Here is a 22,777-nt window from a genome sequence, read left to right on the forward strand (position 1 = left end):
GCATCTGTCTCCCAGCCTCCTTGGGCTGCAGCCGCTCCCCGTTCCACCGGACCCCGTCTGCAGGCCCTGAGCCTCCTCGAAGCACCAGGCATCTATCCTGGGCCCAGCCTGGGAACAGGCAGAGCAGGGTCATTTCTCATTAGAATGAGCAGAGTACAACCCCAGCATTTACGCACAGCATCTGGTCAGAACGAAGGAAGACTCCTACCATGCCCCCGACCGCAGCCTCCACCCAGCACCCCACACCTGAGGAGGCACCCTTTCAATCCTCCAAGGAGAGAGGAGACAAAGGGAGATAAAGCCCTGGACCCTCCCCCACTTTAACCACCGGGCAGGTTATCCCAGGCCCAGCAGGACCCACAGCCGAGCTGGGGGCCACTGGGAACCCTGCTCTAGTTAAAATACATCTATCTGCAGCATTCAGAAAATAGCTATCTACAGTATTGCTTTCAGCTATAATGGAAAACTGATGGCTTTTATCTCCCCAACTTTATGACTATTGATGGGATAGAGGCTGAGGTTTGATGACCATTTAATAGCCGACCCTGTGCAGTTAGAGGAGCATCAGAAAGCAATGAAAGCGCCGAGATGATTGTCTGGCAGAGAATTCTCTGCTGAGGTCCAGGAAGCAAAACAACCACCCTCCCCTGGCTCTGAGAGGAGAAAAAAAAAAAATCAAAGCCATCATCATTTCTGCTTCTTCCCCTCCTTTCTGCCATTGACCTCTGGGAGGTTGAGCCAGAGGGGAGGGAGGGCAGGGGTGAAACAGGAGCAATGCAGGTGTGAGCCCTTCTGGAGGAAGGGACGGTGGAGGAGGAGGCTCTGGACTGGGGACCCCCAAGACAGGTGCCCCCCGCCCTGCCCCGTCTGGCCCAGCCTTCGGTGCACCATGGACCAACCAGCTGAGATTCTGGCAGGACAAGAGGGGCTCAGGACTGTCTGAAGAGCCTCCTGCAAAGAGCTGGAAGGAAAAGGAAGGAAGCAGAGGTCGGTCCTGGCCATGATCTAACTGGTCCTAGACCTTCTGTCCACGGCCAGAAGCCAAAAGCCATTAGCCAGGCTCTGCATGGACTCAAGTGTCAAGTGTTCCCCGGCATTCCTCCCCTTCCCCCGCTGGGGGGACCTACCCATCACGGCCTGCCCACCTCTCTGGGTTACAGGGCAGCACCCGTACCAGGAAACATCTTCAAGAGGACGGGGAGAGGTTCTGGGGGGGATTCTTTGCAGCATTCCAAGCACCTTCATGGATATTCTGTCATTTTCTATTCTACCACAGTCCCATGAGGGGGATAGGACAGATCTGATTCTGTCAGTTCTTTACTTTTTTTTGGGGGGGGTGTCTTTTTTTTTGTCTTTTTAGGGCCACACCCACAGTATATAGAGATCCCCAGGTTAGGGGTTCAATCGGAGCTGTAGCCACCGGCCTATACCACAGCCATAGCAAAGCCAGATCCGAGCCACATCTATGACCTACACCACAGCTCACAGCAATGCCGGATCCTTAACCCACTGAGCGAGGCCAGGAATCAAACCCGCGTTCTCATGGATGCCAGTTGGGTTCACTAACTGCTGAGCCACGATGGGAACTCCTGATTTTGTCTGTTCTTTAAATAAAGAAACTCACAGATGTCCCAGGTCCCAAGTTTGGGACCTCAGTGTCTGACTCCCTGTCTGGTTAGCCCTCCACCATTCCAGGCCACCGTGCAGGACAGGGTGCTGTCCAAGGAGGCCATTACTGACCTTCTGCCTGAGTCCCACCACTCCTTGCTGTGTGGCTGTGGGCAGATGACTCTACCTCTCTGGGCCTCAGCTTCTTCATCTCTAAAATGAAATTCTGTGGGGATGAGCTTCCGGCCCTGTTCTAGATCTGTTTCCAGGTGGAATCATGGATCCCCAGGCTCCACCTCGAAACACAATGATGTCCTGCCCTGCCCACAGCTGCCACCCCCTCAGACAGTGCATCTTCCCACCGCGAATCAAGCTGAGGCCAAGGTCCCACTCCTACCAGGGCCCTTTGTTCCCCCCTCCCTGGCACCAGGGTCCCTCCAAGCCACGCCTCCTTCAAGCAGTGCAGGAGGTGGGTGCTCAGGCCAGTGGGCAGGGACCTCCAGAGCCCTCTCCTCCCCATGATGGGCCAGTGCATGGTTCTCTCTGAGGCCCCTCTACTGGCTCAACCTCCTTAAAGATTCAGGCCTTAATTAAAGCAACTAGGATCCAACGAGCCTGCAAAACAAGAGGTGGCAGAGAAGTGGCCAAAGTGTTCCCCCCTACCCCCGTGCTGCCGGGTATCTGTAGATGAGCTCCCAGCAGGAAGAACGAGGAGGGAGTCCCCCAGACCTGTTCACCTGCCCAGCTTCCTTCCCCCCCTGTGCATCTTCTGGGGGCTGAGCCCACCTCTCCTCCTAGCCCAGCTCTACACCTCCTTCCCTTAGCAGCAGGGAGAGCGGGCCGCTTAATTTCCTCGGCTCTGGAGCCCCCAAGTCTTGTGAGCTCACTGCTTACCACTTGGCTGCTACTGTTTGTTGATTTCTTAGGGATTTCCAGTCGTCTCTGCTGCAACTGGGGGAGGATTAGCAAGTCGCAGGCAATGATCCTTGCTTGGTTTACTTAAAACTCCCCCAGAGAAACACTTAGGAAAGGCGAATGGAGAAAACATGCCACCAGCCCAGACCCACCTGCCTTCTTAGCTTGTTCTGCCAACGCTCTCCAGCCCTTTCCAGTGTGGCCTGCGGCCCTGCTTGCACCACCACCAGCCAGCTTATTTTTTAATGGTGCCAACACACATACCGATCCTGAAACGTTCCACGTTGGCCATCATCTTTCCTTGTCTTTGGAGAACTGCTGAAGGGGTCTCTGCCTTTCCCATTTGCAAATCCACGGCTGCGTAGTACAGTCCGGGCCCTGCGCACGGCCCTGAGACGTTAGAGGAAACAGACTACACCCTCCTTGACGGCCCTTCAGCGGAGACCAACCAAACCCACCAATGGAAACTGCCCAGAAACACTCCCACCCGCTCGGAAGACTCTGCTTCAATCCAGGTTTACAAGTTTTCATGTTGGATGGTTTTTACCCAGCCAACACGAGTTTCTTACATGACAGAGTGAGTGAACCTGTGGACCACGGGGAAAACCTATGAACCTGGATGTGCAGAGCCCTAAAGCTGGAAATGTTAACAATATATTCAGAGGGGAGTTCCCATCGTGGCACAGTGGTTAACGAATCCGACTAGGAACCATGAGGTTGCGGGTTCGGTCCCTGCCCTTGCTCAGTGGGTTAAGGATCCGGCGTTGCCGTGAGCTGTGGTGTAGGTTGCAGACGCGGCTCGGATCCTGCGTTGCTGTGGCTCTGGCGTAGGCTGGCGGCCACAGCTCCGATTAGACCCCTAGCCTGGGAACCTCCATATGCCGCAGGAGCGGCCCAAGAAATAGCAAAAAAAAAAAAAAAAATATATATATATATATATATATATATTCAGAGGGAAAAAAGTGCTTAATAAACAGCGGGTACTTCATGACATCACTGCTGTTAAAATATGCACATGCATATTTTATTTTATTCTTTTTAACTTTTTTTTTTTTTTGCCTCATAGAGCAATGGCTTAATGTGGCATCTCGGTCCCCAGACCAGCGACTGAACCCCAGACTTCAGCAGTGGAAGTGCCAACCGCTAGACCATCAGGAAACTCCCTGCATGCATATTCGAAAAGTCTAGAAGTATACAATCTCCAAGCCATTGACTTATTTTAGGGTGTTAGGGTTGCAGGTGATATCTGCTTCCTCTTTTTTTTTTTTTTTAAGGCCGCATCCGCAGCATATGGAGGTTCCCAGGCTAGGGGTCTAATTGGAGCTGTAGCGGCCGGCCTACGTCACAACCACAGCAATGTGGGATCTGAGCCACGTCTGCGACCTACACCACAGTTCACAGCAATGCCACTGAGCGAGGCCAGGGATCGAACCCGTCCATGTCCTCATGGATTCGCTAACTGCTGAGCCACAACGGGAACTCCCTGATCTCTGCTTTCTTGAGTCGACCTTTCCATCTTGCTGGAATTCTGTGAATGTGAGGCACACGCAGTTTTTATAATCGGCAAAGCAGAAGAGTGTATTGCATTTTGAAAATCAGGGGGACAACAGAGAGAAAGGTGGGAGGCGGAGGGAGCTTCCTGGTGCGTGCCCTACACTTGACCCAGAGGGTCAGGAAATCCACGTAACACCGGCTCAGAAGGGGCCAGAAAAGCCCCTAACCTGACACTCATCTGAAGCCTGATAAGGGGCCTCTGGCCTCGGCTCTCTGCCTCCTAACAAGGTAGCTCATCCCAGTTTCCAACAAGATTATAGTTAGTTATCGGCCGAGGCAGTATTAGGACAGCAGTAGTGTTAGGGTTTAGGATGACTCCTAATCCATCCAGAGCTCTTTTTACCTGCCTCCATTCTTCCTCTTATTTAGCAACAAGTGTGAAACCCCTGAGTCTGCTGGAATTGGGGGCTGGTGGCTGGCAGGGGCTGCGGGAGTCTCCATCTGTCCAGCGTCTCCACAGTGCATGTCAGAGCTTCAATCACTCACACACACACACACACACACACACACACACACGCCTCCCTCCATTGGCACCTGTGCCCCAAGCAGGACCTCCCTCTCTCCTGGGACAAGTTGTGCCCAGGCCTGCCTCCCCCTCCTGCCCCCTTCTGGAAGCCTCCCTCCTTCCCCAGAGGCTTGACCCCAGAAGTTGCAGGACCCCGACTCTGGGCCACCTTCTGTGTCTGAATGCCTGCAGCACACAGTTTAATCCTTACAACGCTTAATTAAGCAGGGCCTCCTCTTCGTATTCAGTGTTTCCACACGCATGAGCCTCATCTCCCCCAAATGAGCTTATGAGCTCTTCGAAGGAACTGACGTTTACCGGGGGCCTGTGTGCCCGGCCCTAGGCTCACCGATTTTCCTGCTTTATTTCACTTAATCCCTTCATCTCCATCTCAAGCCCTGGCCTCTCTCCGGAACTCCCACATACAGGTGGCCACTTGCATGTTCCAAAGGCTTTCCCACAAACAAGTTCCAAACCCCAACGTCTCTCCTCTAGGCCCAGACGTCCTCCTCCCTTCTCTCGGGTAATGGCTCTGCCAGCCAGCCGGTCACATCCAGCAAGAGCCTGGGAACCGACTTCCGAAGGTCTCGGATCTGGCCCCGTTCCACTCCCCCTCAGCCTCGGCCGCCTGACCTCAGGCCCCATCACAGAGGGTTCCTAGTGGGGCCCCCCTGTCTGCAGCCTCTCTCTCCTCCCACACATTGTGCATGCGGCAGCCAAAGCATCTCTCCTGACCAAAATACTTCCTGGCTCCCCACTGTCCTCTGGACAAAATTGGACTCCTTGGCAAAAGCCACAAAGGTTTTATGAGCTGGGTCTCCCTTGCCTCCCCGCTGCGCTCCCCCACTTTAACACACACATGTCCTCTGTGAGGACCAGAAGGGACACCTGCTAGAACAGGCCCACTCCTCCTTCAAGCTCAGCTCAGAGGCCTCCTCCAAGCCACCTTCCCTGGAGGCCGGCCCTCACCTCACCAGTCTGCGGACTGCTGCGGCAGGAGCAAGGTTCACCTCAGCATCCAGATGCTGAGCACTTAGAAACGGAGCTCCACAGGAGTCCCCGGGAGTGAGTTACCAAGCTTCCAGGCAGCCCTAACTGCCCTATGCTAACAAGGAGCACAGAGGCCTCTTGATGTTAAAGATCTCAGCCCGGCTCTCACGACTGCTGGGGCAGAGGATCTGAAGCTGGGGCTGCGACTCCAGCCCCTTTGAAGAACACAGCAGGAGAGTCTTTTCTTGAGCACATCATGGTGCTCAGAGAGCATCCCCAGGCCACCAAGGGCCAAGTGATGGAGAGCTCACAGGCCTGGGAGGCCTTCTGCTGGACCAGCGCGATGCACCTTCGGTGGAGCAGGGAGAGAGCAGCCATCCCCAAGCCTCCCCCTTGCTCCATAGGAGGACCCTACGGTTCTTGGGGTTTTACTCAAGCGTCCTGGTTCTGCTGCAGGTGGGAGGGTGCACACAGTGGTCTGATAGGCTTTCCCACCTCAGAGACCCTGGGATGGTCCCCGAGGCTTCCAAGATATCTGCCAGGGCCCTGAGGAGAACTGGCTCCGGAACACTAGGCGAATGCTACTTAAGAAGGAGGAGGGCAGGAGTCCTCGCCCCACTGGAAACCATGCCATGAAGGCCATGTCCTAGCTGGCCACGGGGCAAGTCACATTCCACATCCCCAGAGAGGAGGCCCAGGGAGGGCAGCCTCGGCCTGTCTAAGAGTCTCCTCCATGAAGGAGGCTGAAAAGGCAAGGCTCCTCTTGCCCCAGAGCTATGTTCTCTGAGAGGGCGGGATGCTCAGAGCTTAGAGAAAGGCCCTTACCCCATTTTATTTTTCTTTTTACGGCAGCACCCACAGCATATGGAAGTTGCCAGGCTAGGGGTCAAATCAGAACTGCAGCTGCCCAGCCACAGCCACAGCCACGACCACAGCAATGCCAGATCCAAGCCACATGTGCAGCCTATACCACAGCTTGCAGCAACACCAGATCCTTAACCCACTGAGTGAGGCCAAGGATCAAACCTGCGTCCTCAGAGAGACAGTGTCAGGTTCATAACCCACTGAGCCACAATGGGAACTCCCTCCTCCCCCATTTTAAGGAGTCTTCTGGCTGTGGCTGGAGAAACCATCAGTGGCCACTGTATCGTGGCCCTTAAGAGCCCAGGGAGGACACGGGAGGTGGCGATGCTGGAGTCCCAATCACACCGCAGTGTGCCGGTCAGCATCAAAGACCATCAGGCACATGCGACCCAACCACAGGTGGTCCCAAGGCTACGTGGCCTCAGGAGTCCAGACTGAGGCTGGATGAGGGTGTAGTCCTAGGACATTCTCAGTGCCTCCTCTAGGCCAGCCTCTCCCTAGGAGATCCTACACATTCTCCTTGCCTTAAACGCCATAAATATGCTAATGACCCCTAGAATTTACAACTCCAGTCAAGCTCCAGATAGGAATGTCTCAAAGGCATCTCAGCGTTAACATGCCTAGAATGGAATTCCTGATTTACCACCCCCTCCAAGTCTTCACCATCTTATAAAATGGCACCATCACCCACCAAGTGGCTCAAACCACAAGTCCATGAGCTCTCTGTCTCCCACATTAAGGTATATCATTTCCATCTCCAAAATACCTCCAATTTACCCACTTATCTCTCTCCACACGGCCACCCCCCTGGCCTGAGCTGCCGTCATCTCTGATCTGATGATGCTAAAATAACCTCCTCCCTGGTCTCTTTGAGGTCACTCTTGCCTCCTCCCTTAATTTGCCACCCAGTCACCAGAGTCATCTCTTTTTATCTCACAATTTCAATAATATCACCAGTCGGCTTCAGCAGCTTCCTTCTAAATGTACTCAGAATAGATCCCCATTTCTTGCCCCGGCTCGCAAGGCCTGGTGGGATCCGGCCGCCCACCTCTGCAGAGTCCTCTCTGCTCCAGCCATGCCAGCCTCTTCTCACTGTCCCGACAATGCCAAGTTCCTCCCCTCCTCCAAACCCTGGCCCATGCATGCAATGTTCTTCTTCCCACCTGTCTTCCTTCTGGCTCCTCATCCTTCAGGTCTCAGTTTTTGTTTTTGTTTTCTTTGTAGGGCCGAACCCGAGGCATATGGAGGTTCCCAGGCTAGGGGTCCAATCGGAGCTGTAGCTGCCAGCCTACATCACAGTCACAGCAACGCCAGATCTGTGCCTCATCTTCGACCTACACCCCAGCCACAGCAATGCCGGCTCTGAGACGCATCTGTAACCTACACTGCAGCTCATGACAGTGCCAGATCCCTAACCCACTGGCATCAAACCCGCATCCTCACAGAGATTGGCCAGGTGTTTAACCCGTTAACAGGAAGTTCCTCCCTCCTTCCCTGGTTACTCTCTATTGCTACATCCTGCTCATTCCAAAGATGTCAATCATAGACTTGTCTGTTCACCTGATTACTATTTACCTCCTCCATTAGACTATAAGCTCCAATGGGACAGGGACCACCTCTATTGTGTTCTACAGTAAACAGCTATATCCAGCGTCTAGTACAGCGCCTGGCACAACATAAATATTTGTTAAAAAAGTAAGTCAACACTATACACACACAAACACACACACACACACATAATGGTACGTGTATATAATATATATAAGAATACTAAAAACAGAAACCTAATTGAAAAGATAAAGTATCAAAGGAAAGCTACATGATCAGAACCACAGGAAGGATGCAGACAAGTTCTAGAAAGCGTCCGTGGAAAGAGAGGCTAAGAGAGAGCTTGGGGAGATAAGGGCCAAACAGGCTTTGAATGAAGTCTAAGTTTTGGTGCACAGACTGAATGTCCGTGCCCACCCCCTCGAAACTGATACAGTGAAACACCACTTCCCTCTGGGATGGTGTTTGGAGGTGGGGTCTTGAGACGTAATTAGGTCATGAGGGGAGAGCCTCGGGATGGGGTTAGTGCCTTACGAAACACCCAATCCCTCTCTGCACGCACATACTAAGGAAGGCCAGGCGAGGGCATTATCCCAACAAGGACTCTCACCAAGAACCCGACCATACTGACACCCTGATCTTGGACTTCCAGCCTCCAGGACTGTGAGAAAGCGATACCTGTTAGTTAAGCCCTCTGGTCCGCGGTACTTTGTTCTAGCAGCCCCAGTAGATAAAGACATAGCAAGAGCCCCGTCACTGGGCACAAGCAGAAATGAGCAACGTCTGGGTAGCTGCGAGCTCGCCCCACCCCGTGTGAGCACACACACACACACAACTGTAGGTGACGCCTCTGCTGTGAACAGACCCGTGACTTGGCCTCTGGTTCTCCCTGCACAGGCAGCATCCACCCCCACCCCGACCCCCGCGGGTCATTCCTCTTGCCCATCATGCAGGGATGAAATGGGTTCTCACCCACAGGAGCCTTAGCCAGACAAGGGGTGCACCTTGTCTAACTGCGAGGGAGGCTTTAATGGAGCCCAGATGCCCAGAGGGCAGCCTGGATGGGAAAAGGTAGAGGCACTCTCTGCCCAGCTGTGCTGACCACCCTGGAGCACCCAGAGCAGGAAGCTGCATCAACCCTGTCTTGAAAACAAAATCTCTAGGTTGCAGTTTCTCTCTGTGTTTATTTTCCAAGAGCCTTTAGTACTGTTCAACATTCCAGCCCTGTGTCAACGTGCCACAGAAATTTCCAAAAGGAATTATCTGGGCACACTTGGCCCAGAGTTCAAGGGAGAGCAGGGCCCCTACTGAGGCCAACAGAAGAAGCCCATGTGGGCTCCCCAAAAAGAAGATGAGTCTCAGGGTCCCTGGCAGGGCCAAGGACCCCACGCTCCTCCCCACACAGTCTCCCTCTACTGCAGCCTTGCCAGCTAAGTCTTCTTCGGGAGGGCGGTGACTTCTTTACCCCATGGCGCTCCTGGGCACAGCACTGCTCTCAGGATAGATGGGGTTGCTGGGCTCTGAGCTCAGCTCAAGGCCAGATGGACCCTGAACAAGGTTCATCTGTCTGTGGCTCATGCCCCCAAGAAACAGCTGCTCTCTGTGCCACCAGAGTGACCCTGGGTAGGCCTGGTAGGGAGGAGAGCAGAACTGGGATTTCGAGAGAACCCGAGTGGAAATGCTATCACCTAGTTCACTGTGTGGCTCTATTCCCACGGCAGAAGCCATCACCACAGTGTCCTCTACCAACCTCACTAACCCTCCAAGCCCAACACAAGGCCTGGCCCAGAGCAGATGATCAACAAACAGTTATCAAATGATTGAAGGAATGGCCCCAAACTCTCATTCCTCCTGTGACCAGTGAACCACTGGTCCCAGGAATGACTGGCTGGATTCTAGCTGGGCACCCATTCAGCCCCTTCTGTGCCAGTGGCAGGCATCACTAATCAATCACAGCTCTCTTTACCACTGAGCCAGGAGGCAGATTCACAATCATCCAGGCAGCCAATCCTAGCTGGCCATTGAGAGAAGGCAGAGGTTCGTAAGTTTGGGGAGGTCATAAAATTCTTCGAGAATCTAGTGAAACAATGAGTTTGTCTCTAGCATATACACACACAACTTTACATATGATTTCAGGATATTCAAGACCCTCTCCTTTCAAAGAAGTAAAACATTGGAAGCCCCACAGCCCACCTATCTGAGTGCAAATAATCATTTGCTGCTATTTAGAGATAACCTGCTGAACATATCAGCCAACAGGTTCCATGGAGTCCAAAAGAGGCTGAGGGACCGCTCCACAGAGCCAAGAATCAAAATGAGGACCTGTACACCCACACTGCCTACAGACACCAGACACACTGCAAGTCAGGCGAAGAGGGTGGGGGGGGGCTTGTCCAAAGGACACAGAGAGAGCTGAGGGAGGGGTCGTGCCCCCCGACCCCTGCCTTCCCAATCATCTTGGACAAGGACAGAATCCACTGCACAAAGGGGCCCAGGCAGCCTGGGTAGCCCCAGGCTGGTATCTATTTATACACATCCTCGGCACCCAGAGGTTAAATGACAGCCCGAGAGATGGCACGGCGCCAGCAGTGAGTTATTTATATCCTCTTGGCAGACCAAGAGGAACGGGGCATTTCGGGGGGCCTCTCCAAATGAGGCACAGAGGGACACAGTCTACAGGACAACACATCATCCCCTCCACAGCCCCCCAACCACCACACACACACACACACACACAATCTGAATCATCCCTGCAATGAATGCAAGCTGAGAAAGTAGAAACCAAAAGATGATGTTAAAAAAATAAAGTAGGTCATGTCCCACTGGGGGGCTGGGGTGAGAGAATTCAGCCAAATTCCGTGGAATTGTTCCAAGAGATTCTCCAGGCTCCATATCGGAAGTCTTTTAAAGGAAAAGCCTCTCTCAGTCCTAAATCCACATCCCTAAAGGCCAGAGGGATGTGACCCAGACAAAGGTGAAAGGCAGGGCATGGGATCCTGGGTGCAGCTTCAAAACCAGTCGGCTCCATGGCTGGACCAGGAAGCTTCCACTCTCAGAGGCCCCTCCCTCGGTCATTCACCCCCAAACTGATCTGGGTCCAAAGAGCAGGGGAGGATACAGAAATGCTTTCCAATACCCATGGGCCCCAGCAAGAAAATACCTTTGTTTAACCAAAGCTTCTTCAAACCCCTCTGCTTTGTGCTTAGTGACATTTCATAAGACAGCACGAAGGAGTCCGCTGAATATCACAGAGCGGGTAGGAGGCCTGCTGCTGGGCACGTGCCGCACATCCCTGGGCGTGCTCTCATGTGCTGCCAGGTGACAGGGTCTGGCAGAGCTGCCCCCAGGAGTCCTGGGGCGAGACTCACTCAGAGAGAAGCTTGGGCATACGTGCTACCCAAGCCAAAGGGCAAAGGAGGCCAGGGAGGTCCGGTGAAGAGAAACCTGGGCACTACAGCCCTGGAGCGCAGAGCTTGTTCTAGAAGATGCCTGCACAAGGGCCTTGCTTCCAAAGAGTCAGCCCAGAGAGGCATGACCCCATGAAGGCCAGATCTGTCCATCAGAGCATCCAGGAAAGGAAAATGTGGGGTCCCCGGTTCCTGCTCCAAAGCCCATGGCTTTGGGCTCTCTCATTTTCACAGTCAAGATTTCCATCTGTGGTGGAGTTCCCAGCATGGCTCAGCAGATTAAGAACCTGACCAGTGTCCAAGAGAATGCGGGTTCGACCTGTGGCCTCACTCAGTGGGTTAAGGATCCAGCACTGCAGCAAGCTGCAGTGTAGGTCTCGAATGCAGCTCAGATCCGGCATTGCTGTGGCTGTGGCGTAGGCCTGAAGCTATGGTTCCGATTCGACCCTAGTCTAGGAACCTCCATATGCTGCAGGTGAGGCCCTAAAGAGAAAATTTAAAAAAGGATTTCCACCTGTGGTGCCCACCATGGCGGGCAGAAACCTGGAGGAAACCAAGGCCAGGAGCAAAGGGAGAGCACCCCTTCCTGGGCGTAGCAGAGAGCTGCCTGTTCTTCCAGACACACGCCCCTCTCCAGCCACCAGCCACCTCCTGGGCTCCTCCGTGGACCGCAGGGATAGGGTCCAGCGTCAGTAAGTCAGGCCTGCAAGAGCATGGGATGAAGTCAGTTCCTCTCCTTCAAATCCATGCTTCTACACCACCTACCCTGACAGGCATCTCTGGTCACTTCTTCTTGTACTAAGAGCTCACCTTTCTAGGAATATGACCTCAATGGAGATGCATGGGGAGAGGGCAGACTGGAAAGGTGCTGTGACAGACTCACATCCAAAGACCAGGGAGGGTCCTTGGAGACTGGGGAGCATCCTTGTTCAGCATCCTTGATCAGACGAAGCCGAGGACAGGGAGTTCCCGTTATGGCTCAGCAGAAACAAGCCCAACTAGTATCCATGAGGCTGTGGGTTCCATCTCTGGCCTCGCTCAGTGGGTTAAGGATCCAGGGTTGCCATGAGCTGTGGTGTAGGTCACAAAGAAGACTCAGATCCCACATTGCTATGGCTGTGGTATAGGCCAGCAGCTGCATCTCTGATTCAACCCCTAGCCTGAGAACTTCCATATACCTCAGGTGTGGCCCTAAAAGCTTAAAAGAAGAAGAAGAAGAAGAAGAAGAAGAAGAAGAAGAAGAAGAAGAAGAAGAGGAAGAAGAAGAAGAAGAAGAAGAAGAAGAAGAAGAAGAAGAAGAAGAAGAAAAAGCCAAGAACACACAAGAGTAAAATGGTCCATCCAGGACCACTTAGGAGACCAGAGGCAGGACGAGCACAGAAGGTAATCTCCTGGCTATGGGGCCACCATGGCAACCACCTCCTCCCCCACCACTCTCCATCTCTGTTTCTCCCCAGTGCACTTTTCCCAGCCATTCTAAGTCACAGGAAGAGCTCCCCAAAGGACACTTGGCCATGCTGTCACAACACCCCAGGTCCTGCCAGACTCGCCCTGAAGGCGGTTCTGCCCTCATCCTCTGTCCTCCCGCTTACAGGACCATATTTTTTTTTTGCCTTTTTGGGGCCACACCTGCTGCATATGGAGGTTCCCAGGCTAGGGGTCTAATTGGAGCTGCAGCTGCTGGCCTATGCCACAGCCACAGCAATGCAGGATCCAAGCCGTGTCTGCGACCTATACCACAGCTCATGGCAATGCCAGATCCTTAACCCACTGATCGAGGCCAGGGATTGAATCCGAAAAACCTCATGGTTTGTTTGTTTGTTTTCAGGACCATACTTTAAATCTCTTGGGGATGTGAGCTGGGTGGGAGGGGAGCTGTGGGAGATGAGCGGGAGGAATATCCTGGTTCTAGACCAGGAGCTCACCCTGCCACATCCGGGAGCTCCTGGAACGTCCTACATGGGACCCAACTCAATAATCCAGACACAGCCCTGCTGGTGAGTGCCGTCGTTGCTGCTGCTTAAACTTACTTGGGGCTGCATGGTGCTCTCGGGCTTGGCTTGGTGCCTCTCAGAAACTGTCAGCCCTTTGATCCTAGATAGGATGCCTCATGCTGGAACCTCCCAGTACTTAGTCTTGTTTAAACACCCTTCCTGTTCCTATCATGTGAAGCTCATCTCCCAGCACTCCCATTCCTGGTGCCCTCAACCCCATCTCCAAACAAACAAAACCCCTCTGGCTCTTTAAACAGACACAGATGTTCGAACATCAGCCACAGGAGTCACCTGCTCCAGGCTTAGAAGCTGCATGCACTGTCCTTCCCTTAAACACCTTCCCTTAAATACTGCTGTTCACAGTGTCCTCCGCTCAGGACCCCTGTAGAGACATCTGCATGCAGCTGGACGCCAGGACCACTGCCCACCAGCCCTGGGACACCCAGCCTGATGCCCCGGCTTGTTGTCACCAGGCTTGGAATCAGGCTGGCCCTCTGGCCCCTTCAGTCCCTCATCCATCCTGTGGCCCCACATATGCTGTGCACTGTGCAGCCTGACTAGGTCAGCTTAGCATTTAGGACGAGGAGGAGGGCATCTCCATCCAAGAATCGGTACACACCTTCCACCTGGCTTTGGGCATCACAAGGCCCATCAAGTCCCTGCTTTTTCTCAGCTCCCGAAGCAGAGCCTCCGCCCAGCAGCCCCACCAGCATACATACGGCTTTGCTCCTAACTTTCTTTTATGAGCCCTGGGTGTCTACCTCTTTTTTTTTTTTTTTTGTCTTTTTGCCATTTTCTTGGGCCGCTCCCGCGGCATGTGGAGGTTCCCAGGCTAGAGGTTGAATCGGAGCTGTAGCCGCCAGCCTACACCAGAGCCACAGCAACGCGGGATCCGAGCCGCGTCTGCGACCTATATATACCACAGCTCATGGCAACGCCAGATCCTTAACCCAACTGAGCAACGCCAGGAATCGAACCCGCAACCTCATGGTTCCTAGTCTGATTCGTTAACCACTGCGCCACGACGGGAACTCCTGGGTGTCTACTTCTAACCATCCTCCTGTTGTGCGCATACTTTGACATCAAAGCGCCCCAATCATTTTTGCAGGTGATAAGCTAGGTTTCTTTTAAGTAAGCAAGAGAGAAAAGTCCAGCCCTGTGGGGATCAGCCCTTCTGGAACTCCAGCTCCTTTTCCAAACTAAGGCAGCGCCTCTCCTTCAGCCACACAGCCCTAAGGTCCCCACCCTCCGCGCAGCCCCATCCCCCAGGTCCCCGCAGCTGGGTAGCCACTTATCCTCTGCCTCCACTCCTGCCTCCCCGTGGGGCTGGATCCACTGCGATGGTCTCTACACCCCCACACTCACACTTGTTCACACACACACATATATGCTCTCACACTCACAATACACTCACTTTCACACACTCATTCTCTCCCACACACTCATACTGTCTCACACTCAGACATACGCAGTCTCTCACACTCCTTCACACATACACATACACTCACACTCACACACACACACACCCTCACACTTGCTCACATATGCACTCTCTTTTATACACACACACACACTGCGAGGCACCCTGGTCTGGGCCGCTGAGCCACTCCCCCCAGGGAACCCCTTTCTCACCTGGATCCTGCCCACTCTCTCGCGGCTGTCCCTCCACCTCGGGACCTCTGTGTCACAGGCCCCCTCCCTCTGCCCCTCCCTGAAGAACAGGTGCGCTTTCCTCAGAGTTCCGCCTCACTGTCCACACCTACGGCTCCTCTCCTGGCCTGAACGCTGAGGATGCTCCAATCTGCAGGCATTTCCAATCTAGATGCCTCCTTGGATCCCACCAACCCGCCCTGCACCGTCTCATTCACTTCCGAGGCTTTAATCACCAATGAGATGCCCATCAACCCCCAATCCCACTTCCCCACAGCAGCTCTTTACTGACTCTAGGCCCACAGGTCCAGATGCCCCCAGACATGGCCATGGGGATGGCAATGGTCCCCCTGGCACCGCAGATGCCACGCACCCAACATACACCCCATAATTACTCAACCGGGAAACATGACAGTCACCATTCATGATTCCATTCAAGTAATGCTGCTGGAGCGCTCACCAAGCATCAGGCGATGTGCAGCATAAACAAAACAGAAATGGCTTTGCCTCCAGGGAACTTTCAACCAGTCCCCAGTCCTGTCAAGTCAACTCACCAATCACCTCTGAACCAACACGCTCCTCTCCGTGCCCACAGCCACTACCTTAGTCCAGGCTGGCGTGCTACCCTGGAACAAGAGCACTGGAGCTGGCTCTGAAATGCCTGAGCTGTGAGAGCTTAGGCCATTTACTTTCTCTATTTGATCATCTGGCAGATAAAGGTGATAGCAGTACCTACCTCCTAGCCTTGGTGCAAGGATTAGTGAGATAAACCGTATAACTGACTGGGATACAGTAAGCCATCTCTGCTTATCTGCAAAATCCCTGTCTCTCCAGCAGCCCCACCTCAGGCCCCACCTCCACCCCGTGGCCCACATTCCTCATGCACCCACCCTGCAGGTGCCCACGACCCCAGGCTCCCTGCTATCCTCCAGCCTTGCAGATGCCTTTCGTGCAGACTCACTCCCTGGCTTTCTCCTTCTCATTTCCCAAGGTTCAGCTCTAGGCCCCACCCTCTGGCTCCCCAGGCTGAGCCAGAAGCCCCGCCCGTGTGCTTCCTTAGCCCCCGTGCCCGAGATTCCTGCCTTCCTTGTCTGTCTCCCCTCCTGAGTGGGTGCTCCCCACAGAGCATCGTGTTCAATTCTGCAGGCCCAGGCTTAGCGCCACGGCCTGGGTGCAACAGAGGTTCAATAAGTGCTAACGATAAATAAGAAAAGCATGAGACTTACAGAGGCAAATTTTAACACACTGTAACGAAACAAACCTTCCAAATAATGAGATTCTTGTTAAGCAATTACTATATGCCAGATTCTGTGCTAAGCCTTAACACACATGTCAGCTAATCCTCACAACAATGCTGTGCTGTGGGTATTTTTATTCCCACGTCCTGGATGGAGGGATGAAAAATGAGGACATTTGAAAATCTGCTCCAAGTCGGATTCAAACTCAGGACCATCAGGCTCTCCACATTTCACCCCAATGCTATACAGGCTCGGTTCTCAGAGTGAAAGGAGCTGCCTCTGAGGTGTGCAAGAGCCCTTCCTGGTGGCCACAGGACCTCACTGGGATATTGGGTAGGGCTTCCTTTAGAGGTGAACCTAAAGTCACCGAAGGTCTCGTCCTACTCCAGGCTCTAGAGTCTATGATTTTAAATCAGGAGTGCCTTGGATGGCTCATCTTGGCTTCCCCACTGTGCTTAGCATGAAGCTGGGCACACAATAGGCAAACAATAAACTTGTGCTGAATAAATGAATGGACAGGGGATGAATGGACGGATGGATGGGATGAATGGACAGATGAACGGATGGATGACAGTTTGTTTTGCTCCTATCCAAATTACCCTCTTTGCTGAGCTGAGATTCATAACCCAGCAGACCCAGGAACGTGGAGCAGACAGAGCACCCCAGGTGATTCCCCGAAGAGCTTCGGTGGCCCCTACCTGCACAGGTGGTCTATCCGGCACAGGGTGCGGAGGTCCAGGCAGTTGGGCTTCTCCTTGTCCTCGTAGGAGCAGCTGGGCAGGATGGTCTGGCGGCGGCGCTCAGCACAGGCCTGGTCCTGGCAGGAGCAGAAGAGCATTCGGTAGGTGTACTCGCCGGGCACGCGGTCGAAGAACTGGCGCAGGGCCTTGTGGCACTTGCGGCGGTTGCAGCGCTCGGTGGGCGAGATCTGGCGGTTGCAGATGGAGATGTAGGAGGAGCGCAGCTTCTTGCAGTTGTCGTTCAGGTTGCAGGCCTTGGCAGCGTCCAGGCAATGGTTGCTCTTGGCACTGACCGCCGGGTCTGCCCCTGTCCCTAAAGGGGGGGGGAGGGAGAAATCAGAGGCACATGAGGGGACACCGCCCAGAGGACCACAGTGATGCTCTCTGCCTCATCTGTGAGATGGGGGTCACTCAGCAGCCCTCCCCTAAGGCCGTACTCAGGATCAGCTGAGTTAACATTGGGTCCATAAAATGCTTAGGAGGGCATCTGTCACTGGGCAACCCATATGTACAGTCACTTTTAGGATGGCGATTATTTTTTGTTTTCTGTTCTTTCTCAGACCCACCCAAGACATATGGAAGTTCCTGGGCCAGGGATCCAATCCGAGCCACAGTGGCAACCTATGCCACAGCTATGGCAACACCAGGTCCTTAACCCATTGTGCCACAGCAGGAACTCTAGACTGACAATTGTTAACCCAAAATCTTATTTAAAACTTACTTCATGAACATTATGGAGGTTCCTTAAAAAAAAAAAAATCTAAAAATAGAACCACCATAGGATCCAGCAACCCCACAATTGGGCATATATCCAGAAAAGACAAAAACTCTAATTCAAAAAGATACATGCATCCCAGTGTTCATAGCAGCTCTACTTACAATAGCCAAGACATGGAAGCAACCTAAATGTCCATCAACACAAGAATGGATAGAGAAGTTGTGGGGTGTGTGTATGTGTGTGTATGTATGTATATATGTATATATGTGTATATGTATACAAACACACACACACATGCTCGCACATGTGTATACAATGGAATACTACTCAGCTATAAAAAAGAAGGAAATAATGCCATTTGCAACAACATGGATGGACCTAGAGATTATCATTTCTGAAGGAAATCAGAAAAGATAAATACTACATGACATCACTTACATGAGGAATCTAAAAAATAACACAAATGAGAGTTTCTGTCATGACTCAGCGGAAATGGATCTGACTAGCATCCATGAGGACGCAGGTTCGATCCCTGACATCACTTAGTGGGTTAAGGATCCGGTGTTGCCATGAGCTGTGGTGTAGGCTGCAGATACGGCTCGGATCTGGCATTGCTGTGGCATAGACCAGCAGCTGTAGCTCCAATTTGACCCCTTGCCTGGGAACTTCCATGTGCTGAGGGTGTGGCCCTAAAAAAACAAAAATAAATAAATATAAAAAATAATGCAAATGAATCTACATACAAAACAGAGACTCATAGACATAGAAGGCAAACTCATGGTTAACAAAGGAGAGGGAGGGATAAAGTAGGAGTCTGGGATTAGCAGATGCATATTACTGTATATAAAAGAGGCACCAAGGACTTAGTATACAGCACAGGGAACAATATTCACTATCGTGTAATAACTCATCATGGAAAATAATCCTAAAAATACGTATGTATGTAACTCAATCACTCTGCTGTACACCTGAAAACAAGCATGATATTGTAAATCAATTCTATTTTGATTTAAAGAAAGAAATACCACAAGCCGAAAAAGCAAGCAACTAGGTGTTTGAGGCCCTTTCACAAAAGTGGAAAATGGGAAAACAAAAGGACTGGCTCAAGAGCACAGAGCTGGGTGGCAGCCCCTTCTCCAAGACCCCTCACAAAGCTAGGAAACCAAGAGGCAGAATAGCAGAAATCTGGGTGTTCTAAAACTGGGGCATCTGCAAACTCTTCCACATGGAATGAATAAACAACAAGGTCCTACATACCGGGAACTATACTCAGTACGCCGTGATAAATGACAATGGAAAAGAATATTAAAAAGAATGTGTGTGTGTGTGTGTGTGTGTGTGTGTGTGTGTGTGTGTGTGTGTAAATGAATCACTTTGCTGTACAGGAAAAATTAACACAACATTATAAATCAGCTATACTTCAATTAAAAATAAAGTTAAATTAAATTAAGGCATCCCTGGAGTTCCCACTGTGGCTCAGCAGGTTAAGGAGCCAATATTGGCTCTGTGAGGATGCAGGTTCAATCCCTGGCCCAGCTCAGTGGTTTAAGGATCCAGGATTGCTGCAATCTGTGGCATAGATCATAGATGCGGCTGGGATCCGGTGTTTCTGTGGCCCTGGTGCGGGTGTGCAGCTGCAAACTTCCATATGCCCCAGGTGCAGCCATAAAAAGAGAAAGCAAAAACAAAACCTGAGGCATCTGCTTTGATTCCTGGTCCTGCTACTTACCAGCGGTGTGACCTAGGGCAGGTGACTGAACCTTCCTTTGCCTCGGGCTCCCCACCCGGAAAACAGTAGCCATCTCCTAGCGCTGCTGTGAGCATGAATGAGCTCGTTTTTCTCTCTCCCTCCTGATAATTTTGCCCCATATACTAGATCATCCCCGTCAGTTATTACATCACCCATCTTTAAGGGAAAAAAAGAACTTCTTGTGACCATACAACCACTGCTGAGCCTATCTCTCTCTGCTCCTCTTTAAAGCGAAACCCCTCAAATGAGTCATCTACACCAGCAGTAGTTTCCTCCACTCCCGTTCTCTCCTGGACCTGTTGTGGCCTGGCGTTTGCCTCCTCACTCTTCGGTGACCAGGGACCCTGGGGTTTTCTCTTCCTCTGGCCATCTGCACACTGGACAGAGCCGGCTGCTCCCCAAGCCCCCCTTTTCTCAAGGCCTCCCTGCCACCACTTGAGTTTTCCTAAGCCTGCTTTGCTAATTCCATCTTCTGCACCAGGTCTCAGTCCCCTCTTCTCTATACGCACCCACTCCCGAGGGCACTTGTGCTCATGCATGGCCTTAAACATCACCAATGAGCTGCTGACTCCCAAATTTACATCCCCAGGGCAGGGACCTCAGTTCTGACCTCCAGATTCAGCGGTCTGCGGGCCAACCTGAAGGGCTGACACTCACATCTCAAACCACACCCCACATGTCCCCCAAGGCTGCCCCCCCCATCTCCCTCATCCCTCTGAAGACAAGGCCAGCCTTCCAGCGGCTCAGGCCAAACCCTCAGCCCTTCCCTGACTGCCTCCCATTCACATCAGAAAGACGTGGCAGAGGGATAGACAATAAGACCCTGCTGTACAGCACCAGGAACTATATCCAATCTCCTATGACAGGCCATGATGGAAGATGATACATAAAAAATATATATATATGTATGACTGAGGCACTCTGCTGTACCGTAGAAGCTGGCACAACCACTGTAAATCAACTATTCTTTAATAAGAATATATAAATAATTTTTAATTAAAAAAAAAAAGACCCACAGGTCCACCTTCAGGATTCATCCAGAGTCCAGCCGCTCCCTGTCACCACTGTTCCCACCCTGGTCCAAGCCATTGTTGCTGTGTGCTGGTAAGAACTTCCTTCCCAGTCTCCCGGCTCTGTCCTTTCCTCCCCACCCAACGACAATCTTCTCTCATCACAGCTAGAGCCAACCTTTAGGACTTAAGGCAGAGATAATGGTCCTGGGCCTCAAAGCTTGTGATGGTTTCCCCATCTCATTCGGAGGCCTTGGCAGGGCCCACAGGACTCTGGACCAGTGCTGGCCACTACTGCACGTGGCCGCAGAACCTGAAATGGAACGAGCCCAAAATGAAATGTCCATACCAGATTTTGAAAACTTAATAATAAAAAAATAATATTAAAGCATTTCATTTCAAATAATTTTTACTTGATTACATGTCAAAGCAATGATATTTTAGATATATTGCATTACAGAAAAGAAAATTATGGACATGGAGAACAGACTTGTGGTTGCCAAGAGGGGGAGGAGAGGGAGTGGGAGGGACTGGGAATTTGGGGTTAAGAGATGCAAACTATTGCCTTTGGAATGGATAAGCAAGGGGATCCTCCCGTGTAGCACTGGGAACTATCTGGTCACTTGTGATGGACATGATAATGTGAGAAAAAAGAATGTATACATGTATGTGTGACTGGGTCACCTTGCTGTGCAGCAGCAAATTGACAGAATACTAAATCAGCTATAATGGAAAAAATAAAAATTATTTAAAAAATAGATATATTGTGTTAAATATATTATTAAATTAATTTTTACTTGCTTCTTTTTTAAAAAACTTGACTTTTAATTTTTTATTCGTATTTATTTATTTATTTATTGTCTTTAGGGCCACCCTCACTGGGATATGGAAGTTCCCAGGCTAGGGGTCCAATCGGAGCTGTAGCCACCGGCCTACACCAGAGCCACAGCAACGCCAGATCCGAGCAGTGTCTGCCACCTACACCACAGCTCATGGCAATGCCAGATCCTTAACCCACTGAGGGAGGCCAGGGATTGAACCTGCATCCTCATGGATACTAGTCAAATTCGTTTCCTCTGCACCACGACGGGAACTCTTTACTTGCTTCTTTTTAACTTTCTTAATGCAGCTATCAGAGATTTTAGACTTGCATACAACTCATAATATACATCTATTAGCCAGCACTGCCATCTAGGACCTCACTTCCCACTTCTCTCCCCTGCACACTTACTCCCTTCCAGCGACACTGGCCTCCTTGCTCTTCCTGGAACATGCCAAGCATAGCCTGACCTCAGGGCCTTTGCACTTGTTGCAGCTTCCTCCCAGAAAGCTCTCCCCTACTCCACGACCACACAGCTCCTTTCCTCACTTCTTTCAGGTCTCTGCGCAAATGTTACCTTATCTGCAAGTCCTTCCTGACCACCCTACACATAGTAACAAATCACTCCCTCACCCCTACTCTGACCTCTTCCCCATAGCACTGATCACCATCTGCCACAATATATACTTATTTAGCCATGTGTATTTTTCAACCAAATACAAGCTCCATGAAAGCAAGGGCCTTGTCAGTGGTATTTACTGTTGTATCCATAACTGCCAGTGTCTGGTGCATGGTGGGTGCTGAATCCCTACTTCATGAGTGAAAAAATAAATGTATTTAAAATAGTATCTAACTCATAGTAAGAATCCAAAAAAGGGTGGCTGATATTATTAAAGAAGCCAAAATGACACAGGGCCAGGAACAGGAGTGAGTACAAGACCAGTCCAATCCCACATTAGTGCGGGGCCCAGAAGTGAAAGCTGGGAGCCAAACGTCATCACCCCAACACCCTGCCCAGCCGACCCTGCCCTACGAAGGCAAAAGGAGAAAAGTTTCCTCTCTTCTTGTGAAAATAAAGGGGAATTAGGGAAGAAAAGGAACCAAGCTTTGTTTTCCTGTCCATTCAATTAGCAAGTCTTTATTGAGGGCCTGCTATGTGCCAGGCACTTCCCAGACCCAAGGCTGGGGTCAAGGCCAAGGTGATGCTGATGTGTCAGGGAGGTCAGGGCGCCGTCTGTAGGAGCCAAGAGGAAAACATCCCGCCTAGACCAGGGGATCCCTGAGCAGTGACTGGAAAGAGGGTCCCAGGCAGAGGGAACAAACAGCAAGGCCACAGCCTGGAAGGAGCTGATGGCAATCCAGAGTGCCTGATGACGGAGTCTGGAGAAGGGACCAACCAGAGGTGATGCAGGGGGAGCCACGTAAGGGCTTTCGATCACCGCGGGGCACATAGCCTCCCAAGTGGT

General features: G+C 51.8%; 1 protein-coding gene across 5 annotated transcripts in view; it reads right to left on the bottom strand.

The window, feature by feature from the left end:
- Positions 1-22,777, bottom strand: part of GFRA2 (GDNF family receptor alpha 2) — a 93,219-nt gene that overhangs the window by 40,924 nt on the left and 29,518 nt on the right. For all 5 annotated transcript variants that reach the window (XR_014826895.1, XR_014826896.1, XM_021072828.2 and 2 more), the window contains one exon: positions 16,972-17,326. Coding sequence is in view for 3 of the 5 variants with exons in the window: in XM_021072828.2 (XP_020928487.1) it covers positions 16,972-17,326 (355 nt within the window). In the remaining 2 variants the exon portion in view is untranslated. The remainder of the gene's footprint in view (positions 1-16,971; positions 17,327-22,777) is intronic.

Source organism: Sus scrofa, chromosome 14, assembly GCF_054392235.1.
Source record: "Sus scrofa isolate SSC_HxYL_T2T_F1_AM1 chromosome 14, Sscrofa_HxYL_maternal_Yorkshire_Landrace_v2.0, whole genome shotgun sequence".
Taxonomy (NCBI): domain Eukaryota; kingdom Metazoa; phylum Chordata; class Mammalia; order Artiodactyla; family Suidae; genus Sus; species Sus scrofa.